General features: G+C 43.4%; 2 protein-coding genes and 1 long non-coding RNA gene across 8 annotated transcripts in view; 2 read left to right on the top strand and 1 right to left on the bottom strand.

Annotated features, from left to right (window-relative positions):
- LOC119168408 (uncharacterized) overlaps nucleotides 1–16663 on the top strand; it is a 626194-nt gene that overhangs the window by 242435 nt on the left and 367096 nt on the right. The gene's annotated exons all lie outside the window — the stretch shown is intronic.
- LOC142804241 (uncharacterized) lies at nucleotides 4513–10454 on the bottom strand. The gene is made up of 4 exons (XM_075890972.1): nucleotides 10192–10454; nucleotides 9993–10118; nucleotides 8430–8536; nucleotides 4513–6255 (listed from the first exon to the last, which is right to left on the bottom strand). The coding sequence occupies exons 1-3, from the start codon at nucleotides 10347–10349 to the stop codon at nucleotides 8446–8448; spliced, it is 375 nt and encodes a 124-aa protein (XP_075747087.1). The 5' UTR covers nucleotides 10350–10454; the 3' UTR covers nucleotides 4513–6255; nucleotides 8430–8445.
- On the top strand, nucleotides 4709–6319 carry LOC142804242 (uncharacterized). The gene is made up of 3 exons (XR_012894542.1): nucleotides 4709–4767; nucleotides 5174–5206; nucleotides 6181–6319. It is a non-coding gene; the product is annotated as an uncharacterized LOC142804242 (long non-coding RNA).

Below are 16663 nucleotides of genomic sequence, written 5' to 3'. Positions count from 1 at the left end.
ACTGTCTAGACCTGTCAACATTCCACTTTTGTGATCGGAATGTATGCCGCCCAAACATCCAATGTCTCTTTCCATGCCTAAGAATATGTCATGGTTTTCGGCGATTTTAATAAACAAACTCTATTGTAGTTTTCATGGTCTTGACAGGCGTAAAAAAGCGAATGATAGCTCGTGTTAGACATGTGAACAAACTGTGTTCAGACAGGAAATGCTGCTCCTCAGCAATCGCATACACGACTTTCTCACGGTAGTGTGTAGCATCTTCTAGTTCCTGGTCAAAGGCCTCGACTTGGAGGATTCGCTTGTCCAATGGGGGGAGCCCAGCTTTTCTAGTCATCAAAACTGTGACTTGCCTGCTCACCTCGCTTGCCTCGGAGTCGGAGTTTTGCTGTAGCCCTATCAAGAGCGTAATATTTCGTAAGACGCTGGCCCTGACAGCCCCACGTGAATTGTATCTTGGGAGCCGAGCGCTCCACGTGTGCCACAAAAGCATATCGTATCTGTTTAACGCTTAACTCGAAAGGCTTATCTGTTAATGGCTTAAAAACACGCCTCTTCCTAATCCTATATATATTACACGTATGCAATAAAGCTGGTTTTGTTTTTCACCAGTACCCAGTGCAGCATGGTTGGCTTCATGAACGGCACGATACTCGGTGTCAGAAGCTGGACGTGTATCAAAGCAAGGCTTTTATCTTCGACGGCCAGCGCTACCAAGAATACGCAATGGATTCGTTAAGGCTGACTGGGCCGCTAAACATGACGGGAGAAGCAAGCAAGAGTTGGCAGACATTTAAGCAGAGGTCCAAGCTTTTGCTTGCGGAATCTGAGCCCGGTGACAAGCAGAGATCAGTAGCGTCAAAGACAGCGCTCCTTCTCAGTGCAGTAGTGGAAGATGGCATCGAGATATTGACTACGCTGAACTTCACGGAAGGTGAAGACAAGGCTGACTATGCGACGGTCATTAAGAAATTCAACGAATACCTCACGTTGCAGACTAAGGAAGTACACGAACGCTACGTATTTCGGAAGATAATCCAAAGCCAAGGTAAGACATCTGAGAACTTTTTACGAGACCTGAAGAAACATGCACAGGCATGCTATTTTGGTGCACTTCTGGATTCCATGGTCCGAGACCAGGTTGTGTATTGAACCAACGACGACAGGTTCAGAGAAAAGCTGTTCAGGGATTACGAACTGACACTGCAGAAGGCTGAGCATGTCTGCAAGGCAGCTGAAACATCAGCGCCTCGCCGAGAAACCTAAAAACGTGGTCAAAAACAAGTAGACACCGTTCGCGACGCAGGCCAGAACCCCAAAACTGCGCATGTGAAGATGTACACGTGCTCCAAGTGTGGCCGCACACATCAGCGCGGAAACTGTGTTGCGTTCGGACAAACGTACGAAAAACGCCAACAGGGGAACCATTTTGCAATTTGCTGCAGGTCCTCGGCCCTGGTCGGCGAAATTTAAGATCACAAACATGACTGCAGCGTTTTAGAGGTGTCGACAAGAGGAGTGATAAACCAACGTAATTGGACGGTCCAAATGAACGTAAACCACCGTTCTGTTGGACTTAAAGTAGATACTGGATCTCGGACCAACTTGCTGCCCATTGGAATATACAACAGGATGCACCCAAGCCCTGAAATGAAGCAGAGTAGCGTGGTACTACACTCGTACGGTGGAGACACAATCAAGCATCTTGGAGTTGTCGGTACGGAAGTGACGCTCGGTGACCATGCTATTCCACTCAATTTCCGCAGGTCGCCAAGCAATCCTGGGCCTACACGCAAGCGAATGCCTCGGATTGGTCTCACACGTTCACAGCGTATCAAAGGATTGCCGTGAAGAACTTGTGAAAGACTTTTGTCATCTTTTCACAGGAACTGGCTGCGTAAAAAAGTATATATAACATGGTGCTTCAAAAAAACACTGGGCCAGTCATTCAAACAATGCGACGTGTACCATTGGCTCTGACGGAACCACTACGGGACGAACTCGACAGAATAGAGCACGCCGGAATCATCACGAGAGTCACCGAGCCTACTGACTGGGTGAGTCCCCTTGTGATCGTTCGGAAAAAGAACGGGAAAATTCGTCTCTGTATAGACCCTAGGAAAATCAATGAGTGCATAAACAGGGAGCACTACATGATGTCACGACGAAAGGATTTAGAATCCGAGCTAGCTGGTGCAACTGTGTTCTCCCGCTTGGACACTAAAAGGCTGGTGCACACCGGCGACTAGCCACGGTCGCGCGACCATTTGCGACTGGTCGCAAACAGTTGCAAACGGTCGCAAAGCGACTGCTTTGGCCAGTCGCTTCCTGACCGATTTTTTGGTCGCGCGACTGCAGTCGCAAAACAGTTTAACCAATCAGCGAAGACCAGAAGTGACGTATGCCTTTGTTTACATCCGGCCTCCTCGTATGTTATTTTTTTTCTCGTTGCGCTTGCCTACTGGCGTGAGGTACGAACGACACGTACGTTCCTCCATGGATTTTTCCTCGCATCAGGCGAATGCCACCACGGCCAGCTTTGGGTACTCGGGCGAGCTCCTCATCGACGCGATTAAAATGTACCCATATCTGTATGACAAGCGGCACCCTTCTTTTAAAGATTGGACAAAGAAGGACCGGGCTTGGGCAGAGATCGGAAGCATGTTCGGCATGTCGAGTAAGTACCGAGATTTTTTGTTTGAGTAGCTATATAAGCAAGAACAGGTGTGTACTGCATCGCTGGATTTGCCAATGAATGAACAATGAAAATATTGGTATTTCAACTGCAAGGTTACATGGTTAGTTTGCATGAGATGTATTGACTGTGATGTATGCGAGCGCAGTTGTGTGCACGTTTGTTCTCGCGACTTTCCGAGTTTAACATCGAAATCGACGTGACAGAACATTGTATAGCTGATAATGAAGCTCAGACGTTCGAAATACTGCTCGCAGTTGCCAACTCACCTAGCGCATGCTCCTTGCTGTGTTTGTACGTCATCGTCTGGCCAAGGGAATGTGTGCTTTTGTGAACGTGCGGCATTTGCAATGCATAATATCTAGTGCGCGGTCAGGGAGGGGAGAGGGTGTCACGCTTTAATTCTGCGTATGCATTGCAGTTGTGCTGTTTTAAAAAAGAAAGCAAAGTAGCTTCTGCTTTGAGCGCATTTTGTGCACTCCATAGAGGAGCGTATAATTAAAACATACAAAACATGTTTAGCAGCACTCCCAAATGTCCGGATTTGGGAGTCAGACATGCTGTTGATGCCAAATGACATGCAATCGTAAAAAAAAAGATATGGTAGTGTTCTAGTGGCTGGGCGAACACTGAAGGAAAGCACAGATGGGGGAATTTATTCCTCTGTAATGTGACCCATATCTAATCCTCATTTCTTCACAACTGTTCCTTTCCTCTCTTGTGTTTTTGTCTACTGGTGCCTTTATATTTTATTCCCAGAGGTTATATCTCTCTGCTTTCAACTGTTCCTCGTTTTTGTTTGTTTTCTTTGTTCCTATATTTTAAAGTCAATTTTTCATGTCTGCTTCTATGTGTTGGTATGTTTTCATGTTTTGGTCCCTTTATTTTCTTATATTTTCCTTCCTCTCGCTCTCTCTATGTTACACTTTGAGTCATATACTATGTTTGTTGCATTTCTTTCTCTCAAAAATTGTCATCTTGCTCTAGTTAGTTTCATCCTTCTTTTCAAGTTATTTACCATGTTTGCTTTGTTTGACAACAATCGCTCCCACTGTACACGACAGTTGCGCTTGGCCGATACCAATGGTATATACTCACCTGTGGACTTTTGCACAATGCAGTAATGCTTAGAAAGCTTCACTGTGAAGGTGATTAAGACATCATGTGCTGGTTCATGAAATAGACTTTTTGCAAGTGAACTTCAATTGCCAACAGTATAAACAGCCTCTTTGTTACAATAGCTTGGCAGACATGCTTACCTTCAAGAAACAGTGTACATAACTCTTTGCGCAACTAAACATTGCATCAGCTGTGATGTCGTGCACATGTAGGTGGATGGTCCAAAACACTAGGTGGGTAGCATTTCTGGAACCCTCGGCTGCAGGTTCCCTCAATCATGTCGTGGTTTTGCAATGTTTAAGCCCCTACCAATACTTAAGTTTAGATGGCATGCGATTCATTTTGATGACCAATATTCAGATTTCTAGGGTGCTGCAGCCAAAATGATCTGGGCAAAGAAAATAAAGAACACTCACTATTGTGCTGAAATAAAGTAGAAAATTTATCAGCGATACAGTATGCACAATACATTCTTACAGCAAGGGTTTTGTTTTCAGGTGTCCTTGTTGAGAAACGATTTAAGAACCTGCGTGATATCTTCAAAAGGAAACAAGAAGACATACGTGAAAAACAAAAAAAGTGGAGCCGGAGCAGCCGACATTCCAACAATAAAATGGCCCCATTTTGAGGCCATGCTTGAAATAATGGAAGGAGAGTGTGAGCCTGTGGCATAAGTTCAATATTAGCTGACTATTGAGTACCAAACAAAAGAAAAGATTTAATTCACATGACTGTTATACATACACATAAATACACACATATCAATACACATAAGTACACTGCACATAAACATAGAAGTCCCAATAGGTAATTCACAGTTGGCATGCATGTGATCATGAAAATGGTGGCAATGGGCTATTTTGATGCCGAATAATTGTGGCTACAGCTACGAAAAATAACTCTGTGCATCATTCTTTCAGAGTACTGTGCAACATGAGTGCCATTGACCAAAGGTAATGAATAATGCTTACCCTCCATTGAACAGAAAATGAAATGTTTTGGTTAGCATAGCACAATGTATCAGCACAACGCAAAAAATATAGCATACCGTATAAGTGGCGCATGGACAGCTTCACAAACCAGAATATTGAAGACAGAACAGTAAGAATGAGAGAATTGAGTGTACTTCCGTGTCATTCTCGGCTCTCATTTACCAAAAGAAGGAAGGCTTAATACAAAATCGAAAAATCTAAAGAGATCGCTTATTGCATGTGTCATGAGGCTGTTCATAGACAAGCATTGCACATATTCATTACAAGAATGCAGCATAAGTACTTATATTGTAGCAAAACAGTGAAAATGCTCTAAAGATGCACACAATAGCACTGACAGAATCACATATTGCATGTTCTGTTGCAGCAGCCACATCACAGCAGAAGAGGCTAAGGAGAGGTGAGCATGCACAAAAATTTTCGGTACCATGTGCATGCATTGAAGCTGTACACACATAGACTTGAACTTAGAAACATTTTTTATTACTAGGTGATTGTACTTTGCAAAATTATGAAAAATACAAGCGTGCTTGAAAGGCGGTGTTCAGGTCGTTAGCTTGCCCAAACCACTGCATTTTTTAAAATACATTCAGCACTCAACACTGAACAGAAGCACACAGGAATACTAGAGGGCACAAGCATTGTTTCTGTGTGAATGTGGTTATTGTACAACGACAAATATTTCTGAAAAAGCAAAGTATTCATCAGCGACAAGCTGCAATTAAGCAAACTAATGCATTATCTGCATACACTGGCTACACATTCATGTCAATTCGTTATGAACAAGTGCCCAGCGCTGATAGCAATACAAGTGAGCTGAATAATGTGAAGCATTCACTCATTCGAAGCAGTAAAATGATGCTGCAAAAGTCGTATGCAGCATGTGTTCAAGAAACATAATGAGAGCAGGCACAGTTTCATCAGACACATCGTTTGCACAGCCATTTAGGATTGACTGTATAAATTTCATTCACATAGCCAGTGAGATATTGTTACGGGGTTAGAGACTCTTGTACAAAATGTGTTTACAGGGGGAAAACCCACAGGCAAGATTCACAATGGCTGATTAACACCCTCGCGTGCTTATCAGCTGCTTGAGTTCTTCCTCTACCTTTACTTCATCTCCGTGACAATATCTCTTGTTCCCATTTAGATGTGCAGCCTACATAGCATTTTATTAACATAATAGGCACATTAAACTTCTGTATGCACACATTTCATACAGTAGTGCTCAATCAAGAGGTAACGCAAGTGTAAAATAAACCTCGTGTTGAGTGAAATCATAATGGAATTTTAACTCCCAAAGAATGCCTAAAACTGTTCATGTACTAGTGGCATCATCAAATACATAGAGAGAAATTTTCATCACTGCAGATCTCCGCCTCGGCCAAGCCATGCAGCGGAACCGGAACGTACCCCTGATACGGCTGAGGAGACTGGTGTCGACACCTGCAGCAATGAGTAAAACCTTTATGAATCCACCTAAGTAATGACAAATGAAGGGCATGCATAGATAGCCAATCTATTAAATTTTGAAAACATGTTTTGTAACCTCCTTCATGTTCTAGCACATTTGGAGAATGTGCCTAATGTTTTCACACCAGATTGCTGCATGGAATTGTAACACTTTATAAGTTGTATAGTAATACTGCCTCCTTCTGCAGTGATCCTTCAGCAACCACCTCAAGAGAGCAGCCACTATCAAAACGGTGTGTAAACGAAAAAATTATTATAGGTGCTCCTGGTAAGAGATCACAATTACAACTTTTTGAAAAGGATCTCTTTCTGTACATTTAAGCAATATGTATAATTCACTGCAGGTCACGCTCGTCAAAACGACAACAGACCTGCGAGGGCGCTAGGTGAGATATACCGCTAACTCTTAGAGGATAAACTTGCAGATTTTTTTCTAACAATCCTGTGCATGCTACAAAATACAAAACTTTATAAGATTAACGCTCGGTCAAGTTGGTACACAGACATAGTAACAAAAATGAGTGTGAGAACGACAAGGTAGAAACAGAAGAAACAGGACAGAGCACTGACTTTAAACTGATGTCTTCATTGTGGGCACATTTATACTAAGGCAGACAGAACCCATGTAACTACCGTAATATTTAGACGTTAATATCAGAACATCAGCACCTTGTCCCAAAACACGAGTGTCCATTTCAAAGATCAAAAGTGCATTTATTTCTCACAGAGAGGTAGACACCCTATTGACACATTTATCTTTTAAGTGGGCTATTTAATTTGCTTCAGTTGCTCTATATTTTTTTCTTTCTTAGTGCCGAAAATCGCAAACATCAGTTGAAAGTCAGTGCTCTGTCTTGTTTCTTCTGTTTCCACCTTGTCGTTCTCACACTGTTTTTTTTTGTTGCTAAATGGTGCTTTATGAAATAACAATGCAACCTTAAAGCATTCATATGCATGAATCGCAGATCACACTTGCTTTGCAGCAATGCAGGAGAGGGCACAAGCCATGAAGCTGTGGCACAAGCGTGCATGGAGCACTTTGAACACATCAGAGCGAACAAGGGGGTCATCAAAAAAGATAACATTTCTTCGCTCTACGTACCGATGCACGCCTCAGAGAGCTACCAGTGCACATTGCACAAGATGTAATGCATGCAGTAGAACTTATGCTGTATGAAGCAGAGGCGAAATTGCGACAGAGCAGTGAAGCAAATTGAAGTGTTTATATAATGTCAATGACACCCACCTTTTTTTATCTTGTGTTCACTTTTCTAGTCCCAACTTAAAGGGGTCATGACTGGTCACTCAACAATTGACGATTATCAGCAATAACAAAACTACAGAGTAAAATGTGCTAGTACACGTGTGAAAAGGGGTCTTAAGAGATTATTTTAGTGAAAAATATACCATAGAAGTGCTCGGCTCCTAAAACTCAACCTACCACAAGTGACCGCCATTTTGTCATGGCATGCGAGACGTCGCAAGCCGAAGGAGCAATGGCAACTGGTATACGCATTGCACATTCACAGGACCCATTTTGACATCCGAAATCATTTGCTGCAAGTACCAGCGCTACATTGCTGACACAGTAGCCATGTTTCAACCCCTGGAAGTCATTTAGCTCTAGTGGAGAGTTCGACAATTCAAAAAAATGTGATTGCAAGCGCAGTTGATGACGGAACACGACCGTCTGCCAGAATGCACACTGTGCAGCAGCTTGTCGAGCAAGCGGTTCGTGATGTCATGGATAGTGAGTACGTCAGTATTGCCCAACTGTCAGGCGACTAGCTGGTTTATAAAAATATGCGATTAAAAATTAGCAGCTTGACCAAATCGCTCGAATTTTGCCAGCTTGTATGTGAACATACAAGAATCAGCTCATACAACACACATTATGGTTGAAAATTGGGTGTCGTGACCCCTTTAGGGCAACTTATTTCTGTGATAATATTAGTGATAACCGTGCAATAACTCAATTAATTTAACATGAATTATTTATTTTTGTGTTTTCATGGTTATATTTGGACATGACAGTTTTCCTTGTAATGTATCTGTTGTGTCACGGGTGATTTTTTTCTTGTTTGTTTAGCTTAAGAAGATGCTATGTACATAAGTTCTGTAAGCAATAAAATGCATTTACAACCCACCTTCACCTTGTACGCCTCAAGTGCTGTTCACCACTTTGTCCTGCCAAGGCACCTGACCGTCTGTGACGAAGTAGTGCGCCAATTTATCTTGCACTTCCTTGGCATACCTACAACGCTTAAGTGCCATGTGAAATTTCTGTCGGCACAGCCATGTTGGAAGACACACACTGTAAAAAGAGCATGCTGAGCTTGAAAATCTCACGCATAGTTGCATTTCAGTGTCGTAGTCGTGATGCTACATTGCCAAAGTGTTCCTCATTTTTATGTATTAATGAGCGCTACCTCTGCTGTCTATTTTCTATGGCATCATCACAGCTTCTGATAGAATGCATATTTACTGACTAACTTTAGAAATTTCGATATGTCAAGTTTCGTGACAGCCAAGGTCAGCAACTGCTCGCATTTGGACAAAACCATTGTACACTTTTGAGAGAACGATTGCCCTGTACAGTTAAACCTGATTAGGGCTGGTGCACACCGACGACTAGGAGCGGTCGCGCGACCATTTGCGACTGGTCGCAAACGGTCGCACTGCTTGTGCACTCTTCAAGCTGTCGTATATGCAGTGAATATTTCTGTGCCTACATATTTTGGCGAATCATAACCATGCATCAGCCTTTTCATGGAAGAGCGTACGTGCTCATATCACTCAGGTTGAAGAAGGGCAACCTAACCGTACTTGTAGCAATTTGCTTAGCATGGATTTCTGAAAAGCTGTAATTTCAAGGAGAACCTATTTCGCAAAATGTACATCACTCAAGTCTATTGTTTAAATTGCTTTCACACAATGTGCTACCGTCCACAATACGTTTTGCCACTGCGCTACTGTCCACAGTGTACTGGGTCACTGTCATTTTAACAGAACATACGTATAATTGTAGCAAGGTGGAGGGGTTAAATGCTGCCCACGTTTGTGAGAAATTTCGCATGTGTACTTGTGCAAACACACACCGTCGTGCATGCAGATATATAAAGGGTGGTTGGTTGAACCTCCTACCTCCCCGATACTGAAAAATATTTTTGGCATGAATACTCTTTGAGTGCCTTGAACAGCACATCAATTTGTCCTAACAATTTGTGCATAATTGTACTCACAAGGCTTAGGATTGTGTTTCACTTATGTTATACCATCATTAATAATTGCGCTCTATATAGTATTTGTGCACCAGGATAACAGAAAACGGGAACTGACATTTCCACCATGTAATGTCATTGTGTAGCGCAGAATCCCATTTTCTGGGATTTTACAAGCGGAAACCACGTACTGATTACGCAATAAGCCACAACAGATGACTTTGAAATATTCACCACCTGAGATTCTTAACGTACGTGCGCAACAAACGCGCCAACTTAAGTGCATTTCGCCTCCACCTAAAGGCGATCGATGCGGCCGTAATCAAACCCGTCACCTACGCTTAAACTGCCGACCGCAGTAACGACTGCACCATCGAGCCCGCATACGTCATAAATGCAATTCGTTCTATCCGCCCAAGCAAAACTTCCTTACAAGCGAAGCGCAGCCGCAAGCCACAGCATATTAACCTTCAAGCCATACGCTCTTACCTAATGGTCATGGCTAGGCAGTCGTGCGCCGAAATTGTAGGCCGGTGGTTTGTGTCCTGCTTGGATAGTGCGGGGCGCAGCAGTTCGAGCAAAGTATCGAACGTTCGTGGCGGCATCCGCATGAAACTAACCACCAAAAAAAGAATGAGATAACATATTATGCACTATCTATAAGCACGTAAAACAACCATAAACTTACTCTCGGAAATACTCCTCGTCGTGCGAGCGCAAGTCGGGAAGCAAACGCCCTGTGTGGCCAGGCACTTCTCGCGAGCGAAGGGACGGTCTCACCCACCACCGCCTTGCTTGCTTTGAAGGCTTTCGTGCTGCCAGCGCTGACACGTTGGCTGAGCACATCAGCACCGCCACAACCTCTTCTTCATCACTCGACTCGAAGTCTATGATGCTGCCGGGAGAACGCTACGCAAACACAGCCGTCAAAAACAAACGCATCGCGCTCAGCGGGCTCGGTATATCAGCTGATCGTCGCCGGTCGCCCAAGTTCTCGTTGATAACGAGATCTGTACGTGATTCTCCGGGTTTGCGACTTCCGGTCGCTCGCATGAAGCCTTGCCGGTGTGAACGTCGCTCGCAGTTTGGTCGCCAGTCGCAAATGGTCGCGCGACCGCGGGTAGTCGCCGGTGTGCACCAACCTTTTTTCACCAAATCTCCTTGGATGACTCGAAATCGCGGATTTGCACGTTCTTTACACCATTTGGCCGCTACCACTTTTTACAGATACCCTTCGGCATATCATCCACCTCAGTATTCCGAAAAACGCCGAATGAAATTTTCTAAGGCCTCCCCGGCGTAAAAATATACGTGGACGATATTCTGGTATGGGGTTCGTCAGCAGAAAAGCACAACGAACGTCTCAAAGCTGTGTTGCTTGTTGCAGAACGCGCCGGATGGACCTTCAGTCCTGAGAAGTGCAGTATCGGCGTCAAGGAAATCGAGTTTCTTGGAGACGTAATCGATAAACAAGCATCAGGCCAAGCCCGACGCTGCATAATTGCATGCTGCACATACCGACCCCAGAAGCTTGCGGTGCAAAGAATATTAGGTGTCAATTATTTCAGCAAGTTTCTTTCTTCACTGCTCCTTTGAGAAGCTTGATAAGACAAGATACAGTCTTCGAATGGACCGATAACCACGTGTAAGATTGGAAGGAACTTTGTGACTACCTAAGCACACAGCCAGTGTCGGTGGTATTCGATCAGGCTGAACCCACAAAGGTGTCATGCGATGCATCCCGAGACGGAATTGGTGCCACTTTTTTGCAGTGTCATAACGACACGTGGAAGCCCGTGGCGTATGCATCCGGCGAGCGCTTAGCGAAACACAACAACGTTATTCTCAAACTGAAAAAGAAGCTATGACAGTGGTGTTTGGTTGTGAAAGGTTTAATCACTTCGTCTACGGTCGCCAGTTTATTGCTGAAACAGACCACCACCATTTGGTCGCAATCTCCCAAAAGGCGATTGGTGACATGCCTCCGAGGTTGCAAATATTCTTTCTGAGATTGCTGCGTTATGACACGCAATTGAAATGTGTTCCAGGGAAGCAGCTCCTCCTGGCTGATATGTTGTCACGTGCCACAACTAAGACAACGGCCTGCGACCTCGACAGCAATAATGTGGAAGTACATACTATGAGTACATTCTCTTCACTCGTTAGTGAAGGCACATGGAGGCGGCTAGCCACGGAAATGGCACGAGACGAACAGCTAAGGAATGTGCTGCAAGATCTAGAGGCTGGAATATACTTATAGGGGCCGTGGAAACGATTCGAGGGAGAGTTATCAAACAAACAAGGAGTCTTGCTCAAAGAGTGCAAAGTGGTTATTCCGGCTAGCACGAAAGGCGAACACTGAAAAGAATTCACCACGGGCACTTGGGGATCAATAAAAGCAAGGCCAGGGCAAGACAACTAGTTTTTTGGCCAGGAATGAACTCTAACATAGAATCGTTCGTCCAGGCCTGTTCTATCTGCAAAAAAAAAAATACGCATATAGCCAGCCTCGAGAGCCTTTACTGATGCGCCCCGTGCCGGAGCAACCGTGATACCGCATCGGCATTGTCATTTTTCACACGGCGGGAGGTCGTAACTGTGCGTTTACGACGCCCTGACAAACTTTGCAGAAGTAGAACTCCTCAAAGATACCACGGCCAAAGCAATCCTTGCCGTAACCAGCGCGATTTTCACTAGGCACGGCTTTCCGTCTGAAGTTTGCTCTGACAATGGCCCTCAATTTTCGTGTCATGAATTCGCAATGTTTTCCCGACTGCATGATTTCAAGCATGTAAAGTCTAGCCCATGATACCCACGCTCTAATGGGTTGGCGAAAAAAGGCGTTTAGATAACCAAGCGCATCCTCAAAAAAAGTGAAGAGAAACAAGATATTTGGTTGGGGTTGCTTGCTTTCAGGACCACCCCACTCGAGTGCGGCGCATCACCCGCTGAGCTGCTGATGGGACGACGGCTTCGCACAACAATTCCTGACGTTCAAGGCAACGCCAAGCAGTAGGTGCTCCGGCACCCTCAGACAGACCACTCTAGCAGACCATTGGCGCACCTGAGCCCGGGAGATACGGTCCGGATCAAGAAAGGTACATGGGCGACGAAAGCTAAAGTACTCAAGTCTGCAGGTCACCCCAGGTTGTACACAGTCGTCACAGAAAACGGCACTGTGCTCAGGCGCAACCGGCAGCACCTGATACTAACGCGGGAGACCTTTCAACGCAACAACCAGGAGTACAATGACGACGACACCGAGGTACAGTCTAGGCAAAGCAACGCGACAGCATATCGACGTGAAGAATAGACAGCTCCGTCTATGCCCGCACAGCCCATTGCCCCAACAAGTGTCTCGTCCTCGACAGCCCCAAGAATGTCGCTCAGACAACGTCGAGCGCCTTCACGTCTGGCCTACAACCAGAACTTCATGCAAATGCCTTGAACTAATATGCCTCGCAACTTTCATTTATATTCTTTTTGCCCGTCCTTGTTTTGCTTCCAAACAGAGGAAGATGTATTGTATCTTGGGAGTGTAGCGCTTCACGTGTGCCACGAAAGCATATCGTATCTGTTTAACGCTTAATCCAAGAGCTTATCTGTTAGTGACTTAAAGACACGCCCCTTTCAAATCCTATATATGTACACCTAAGCAATAAAGCTGGTTATGTTTTCCACGAGTATTCAGCGCAGCATGTTTGGCTTCATCAATCGCACGATGCTCCACGCACCTTCCGGAGACGCTTGGCTGACGACATTGTAGGCCAGGAACGACCACTCCCATATTTCACGGCACCGTATGTACAAGAAGAAAGACCCATGGTCGTGGCACCGGATGACGTTGTTTAGTTGGTTGGTTGGCTACTTGGATTCAAGGGGAATGACTCAACCCACCACGGGAGACCAGCCATGAATCGCGTGGCAGTGGGATTTTGAGAAAAAAAGTGGGGGATGCTCTAATTTTTTAGATAAACAAAAAAACATAGTTGTGCTAACAGACTATGATGAATTGTTATAAAACCAAATAAAAAATAAAGTAAAATATAAATAATAAACAATATGGTAAAAATTTATGAACTAGAATAATATATTGACGAAAATAAGAATAAGTAATTAGTATGTAGTTGCGAGATTAGCATGGTAGCTGTTTTGATTCTTCTGTGTAGCTATACATCGCTTCATATATGTTCCTGGAGAACTCCATCAAGACTATTATGAGGATGATGGTAATAATGCCTCCGCTATGGCTCTTGCTCAGAATTGAGGACATGAAAATTAAAGCCTTTTGAATGAAACTCAATTCTAACAGGAGGAGGATAAGGCACACGTAAATACAGCAAGAGTGCAATATTTGTTTTGCCATCTCGACCAGACAGAGTAATATATATCTTGAATTGAAATTGCTGTAATTTCGAACACGCATGAAATTAATGTTTAGAATTTGCTTATCAATATTATACTAACAAATATGCAAATTGGAATTTAGAGGCGCATTTGTTTTGTTTCACGTAGATAGCTGCAAACGGCATTAAAGGCAATGCTATGGCTGTAGCCCAGAACCGAAGCACCAAGAGAGAGTGTATTCTCAATGGTGAAGGGCAGCCCAAGGTTAGCAAATGGGATGGCAAGGAGACGTTTTCTGAATAGACTGCAACGGCGACACGCCAAAAAATTATGGTCGATTGATTTTAGATCTGTGCAAAAGCTGCATAGGGGAGGTATTCCCAGACCAGCCCTGTGTGAATATATATTCAAAGGGGGCACACAACATCGCAGTCTTGTTAGCATGACTTCCAGTTATCTAGTATGACACCAGCCGGATAGCCATCAATATTTCAAATGTCTAAATGTAGTGCATGGTGTTACTGATTCTATGACATCAGCCCTGAGTGCAAATTTTTGATATCTTACAGCCGTTAAACTGGGCAGCACCGGAAGAGCAGAAAATATTGGGCCATAATTTAACTCTAAGCCCCAATGTCCAGGTACTCATAATCATTTTAAGAGCTTAAGCTGTGGAGGAATTAGCGTAAAGAATGTCCTTAAGGCATCTGATTGAGATGAAGCTGTAAGTGACGTAGATGAAGACAGGGAGTGTGTAATTATTATTGCAGTGTGGACGTCCAAAGTTAGTTCTTGTAGTGCTAGAATAATTGCTAAAAGATCAGCTTCAAAAACAGGTGTAAAGTCTGGTAGTCTTACTGAAAACGACCAGTCAAGTGAAATAGAGTAAATACCTACTCCTGCCTTCTCATCTATTACTGAAGCATCAGTGGCTATTAGATTATTTGTTTCCACGTGTGCAAGGTAATCTTGAAAGCAGCTATTTAGGACCCGATGTGATTGAAATTCAGGCTTACAGGGAAAATTGTCATCATATTTTATGATGAGATTTTGATTTGGCTCTTTGCTGCTGGTATTTCTCAAGTTTTATTTTTATTTTTTCTAGTTGCTTCTGGACAAAATTAATTTGTAGTGTGTGAAAACGTGGCCAATGAGCAAGAAAGAAAGAGTCTGGGTCGTTAATGAATACACATTCTAATCGTCTTACTGAATAGCTATAAAATTTAGGATAAGCCTTAGCCGTCAAGATACGGAATCAACAAGGCAAGGTTGGTAAGTGCGCCTCCTGATACAAAATATTGTTCGCAACACACTTAGGGAGCCCAAGGCATAGTCGCAGGGCCCCACGCTTCAAAAAAATCAAAGGTTTAAGCTTATAAGCTGGGCCACCTGAGAATAACACACATCCAAATTCTAGAATGAGACGCATATACATTTTGTAGATCATAAGCAGAGTGTCCCTCCGTAAAGCATAGCGTCTGCTGGTCAATCTGCGAATCATTCCTAAGGCACGTTGTGCCTTACATGCCCTACTCTCTATGTGAGGAGCCCACTTTAACGTATCATTATAAAACATTCCCTAATATTTAAGCGACTCAAGTTGCGGAATAGGCTCTTCTTTAAAACAAAAATTAATTGAGATAGGATCTGTTAACGGAAATAGCAACATTGCAGTTTTGTTTACATTTAGTGACATGCATATTGTCTCTAGCCACCACTCTAGCAAATTCATATACTTCTGCAGTTTTTGGTATAAGGGATGAATGTCTATGTCTCCTGCAAAGAAGGCAATGTCATATGCATAGACATATACATGGACATCCTAGCTGTAAGGGATTTAACTGATTAGGATGTTGAATAATATCAGAGACAAAACAGCCCCTTGGGGAACTCCGCGAGTTTGTTTAAATTTTGTCGAAGCGCAGCCATTCTTAAAGCAATAAAATTCTCTTGCTCTCATAAATTCTCCCAGCCACGCAATAACATACTTTGGGAAATTCTGGCTTCGAAGAATCTCCTATATCACTGAAAATTCCACACTCTCATATGCTTTGGCTGTGTCCAAAGTCACTAGAGCAGCATGTTGCTTTCTTTTGCGGGCAAGTTGGATGCGGCTTTCTAGATCAGCGTGGGCACACCATATCGAACAGTGCTCTCTGAAGTCAATTTGATTAGTGTTTAATAATTTATTTTCTTTCATCCAGCTTGTCATTCTCTTATGAAGCACCCTCTCAAGAAGCTGTACCATATTAGAAAAAAGGGAAACTGGTCATATGTTTTCTATGGTATAGCCTAAACCTTGTTTCTTCTGTATTGAAATTACTTTTGCTAACTTCCAATCGTATGAAATCCAGGCGTGTCTTAACAAATAATTTACAGTGTTCAGGAGGTCACCTGGAGATAATTTAAATAATATTTTATCATGACAGCTGTAATTCTGTCTGGACAGGGAGCTGATGAGGGTAAATTCCGAACTTGTGCTAACTCTTGCAATGTAACTGTAGTAAAATCTGTTATTACCGTGTGAGGTCTTACATCATACAACTTGCTTGATGTAAATCGACACTCTAGTTCTTTTGCGATGATTTCCAAAGATTTCTTCATATCATCGGGTGACATGATTTCACAGACTGCATTAGTTGGAGATGGCAGAATTTTACGCGATTCGAGGAACCTAAACAGGGCACTTTTGTTCTTAGGGTTGGAAAGATAGTCATAATGATTTCTATCATATTCGTCCTTACCTAAGGAAACTGTGCACTTAAAATTTGCAGCATGAAACTTGTAATCGTACCTATTACGTGGACACCAAT

This window comes from Rhipicephalus microplus, chromosome 3, assembly GCF_043290135.1.
Source record: "Rhipicephalus microplus isolate Deutch F79 chromosome 3, USDA_Rmic, whole genome shotgun sequence".
NCBI classification, from domain to species: domain Eukaryota; kingdom Metazoa; phylum Arthropoda; class Arachnida; order Ixodida; family Ixodidae; genus Rhipicephalus; species Rhipicephalus microplus.
This window is presented reverse-complemented; position numbering and strand designations above follow the sequence as displayed.

What these genes read in the sequence shown, in the direction of transcription:
- LOC142804241 (XM_075890972.1), bottom strand. Translation starts at nt 10,349, where the DNA reads ATGTGCTCAGCCAACGTGTCAGCGCTGGCAGCACGAAAGCCTTCAAAG. An exon ending in GACGAGGAGTATTTCCGAGA is followed by an intron (nt 10,119 to 10,191) that starts GTAAGTTTATGG and finishes TTTGGTGGTTAG; the next exon opens with TTTCATGCGGATGCCGCCAC. An exon ending in TGCCTAGCCATGACCATTAG is followed by an intron (nt 8,537 to 9,992) that starts GTAAGAGCGTAT and finishes TAAGCGTTGTAG; the next exon opens with GTATGCCAAGGAAGTGCAAG.